The 2,409-nt window shown below is 34.8% G+C and overlaps 1 protein-coding gene across 1 annotated transcript; it reads right to left on the reverse strand.

The window, feature by feature from the left end:
* Positions 1-382: 382 nt before the first annotated feature.
* On the reverse strand, positions 383-2,139 carry LOC120089692 (transcription factor MYB14-like). Its single transcript, XM_039047060.1, has 3 exons — positions 1,720-2,139; positions 1,516-1,645; positions 383-1,426 (listed from the first exon to the last, which is right to left on the reverse strand). The coding sequence occupies exons 1-3, from the start codon at positions 1,850-1,852 to the stop codon at positions 895-897; spliced, it is 795 nt and encodes a 264-aa protein (XP_038902988.1). The 5' UTR covers positions 1,853-2,139; the 3' UTR covers positions 383-894.
* Positions 2,140-2,409: the final 270 nt, after the last annotated feature.

Raw genomic sequence — 2,409 nt, forward strand, 5'->3', positions numbered from 1 at the left:
GCCCTTTTGGCAATTAGCCGACTTGGCCTCGGAGGTTGAGCCCAAGGTTGGTAGACCCCACGTGAGAGGCCATCCGGATTGACCCTCCAATCTAGAACATCTCTAGTGGCCCAATCCAACCCTTAAGCCTCTGATTTTTTGAATGGATAAATGAAAAAAAAAAAATTAAATCTAAATGGACAAGGAAGATCCCTGAACTCCAATATAAATAGAGCACACGACCTTAGAGAAGGTAAACATAACTCCCTTAAAAACTACTTGCTCTAACCTTTGTGCTTAGATCTGACTTAAGCATGAGAGTTTTTGTGGCAAACATCATAACAATGTGTTATTGTTTATTATTTTGCCAGCAACATTTCTCCAAGTTATAAATTTACCATCGGCGACACATGACAATTAAGTGAATTTACTTGATCTGATTTTACTATCAACAACTTTAAAAAATTAATTAATTTTTAACTATTTCCACTAAATTTTTTGACATGATCAAGCATATGTTAAGCGATTAAAGTGAGTTTAGTTTAGGGATGATTGGTTTGTTGGGCATTTTCTAATATTAACATCCAATTTATTTTCTTCTTCATTTTTCTTCCTCCTCTTATTATTGTTATTATTCTTATTTTTTTAATTTAATTATTTTTTTTTTTTTAAAAAAGGGAAAATCCAAATTTATCCTAATGACAGTTCCTTCTCCTTTGAATATAGCTAGTCATTGACCGTAGACTAAAAAGATTAATGGCTGGCAAAAGGCTTTTTTTGGTTTCCTATTATACCCTCCAATCCTTATCTAATTCACAATTTACACCAATATCCAATATAGAACCATTCCGCATCTCACCAATTTCAAAGGGAAAGGGAATGTAAATATTTTCAGACTTTACCCTTCCTGTAAAATTAAAATGCAGGGCCATTTGGCGACCCACCAGCTTTAACGAAAACCCTATACCAAAACTCCATACTATCGTCCATTTTAGCGCCATTGTTGTAATAACACCCAAATTCAACTGAATCCATGGCTCTGAACGGCGGTTGGTGTTGTTCCTCATCATTGACTACCGACGAGTTGAATACTGGCCCATTGAAATTCTCAGCCGACGGCTCCTCTGGCCAATGCCCACCACATGTTTGATGAAATGCTTCAAAGACTTCAACGTGTTGTTCGTTCTCGATTTCTTTGTAGCCGGTTGGAGAATCTATAAATGGTGAAAGATCGAAGGAATAAGATGGGAATTCATAATGGTTAGAGCAATCCAGCTTCTGGGGTTTGGATTTGGGTTGTTCAACAATGACAGAATCGTCGGCTGACTTCTGTTTTTCATAAACATGGCCTTGTTTGTTCACGACCCGTTTCTTCAAATGGGTGTGCCAAAAGTTCTTGATTTCGTTATCCGTTCGCCCCGGTAATTGCGCCGCAATGGCTGACCATCTACAGGTAGCAACACTTAATTCATAAGCTTAAGCTAATAGATTACTATATATCTTAATTCTATTGACATCTTTTACTTAGATATATACCTATTCCCAAGTTTTTCATGGAGGTGAAGAACGGTATTCTGTTCCTCTGGAGTGAAATTTCCTCTTTTAATATCAGGCCTCAAGTAGTTTATCCATCGAAGTCTGCAACTCTTCCCACATCGCAAAAGGCCTAGATAGAATTAACAAAGAAATTAGGGATTATTGCCATGGCTGAATATGATTAAAAACTCTGCAAGAACTTACCAGCAAGCTTTGGAAGAGCACGCCAGTTGCTATGACCATGTTTATTGATATAAGAGATCAAAATTTCATCTTCTTCAGTTGTCCATGGCCCTTTTTTGAGTCCTAATTTCTCACAACAAGGAGCTCTCACCATTTTTAATTTGTTTTTTAAAATTCTCTCTCTAAAATGTCACTCTGTTCTTCTTCTTCTTCTTCTTCTTCTTCTTCTTCTTCTTCTTCTTCTTCTTCTTCTTCTTCTTCTTCTTCTTCTTCTTCTTCTTCTTCTTTCCTTCCACAAGACACGACAATTTTCTTGTGGAACTTAGCTTCTAAGAATGGATATATAAATACTTGTTATTTCCAAAAGGAAAAAGTCTTGTGAAAAGAAAACAGCATCTATTGTATATATTTTAATTATATTTTATTAAACATTTGGAAATTTCAAGGAAGAAGGAAGCAAGAAAGAGCAATGTATGTGAGAAAAAAAAAATGAACCCTTCCTTTAGACTATAACACAATTGAATTAATAATAATGTAAATAAATCCAATGGCCAAAAAGGTTAGAAATAGTAATATATGACCGGTAAAAGAATACGAGTAGTTGATTAAGTTAGTTAAAAAGTATGTGATTTTATTATGTGACCAAAGTTTTAAGTCAATTTTTATTGGGAATAATTATGGATTTAAAATTTTAGTAGGTTAATTTAGTTG

This window comes from Benincasa hispida, chromosome 1 (genome assembly GCF_009727055.1).
Source record: "Benincasa hispida cultivar B227 chromosome 1, ASM972705v1, whole genome shotgun sequence".
Classification (NCBI taxonomy): Eukaryota; Viridiplantae; Streptophyta; class Magnoliopsida; order Cucurbitales; family Cucurbitaceae; genus Benincasa; species Benincasa hispida.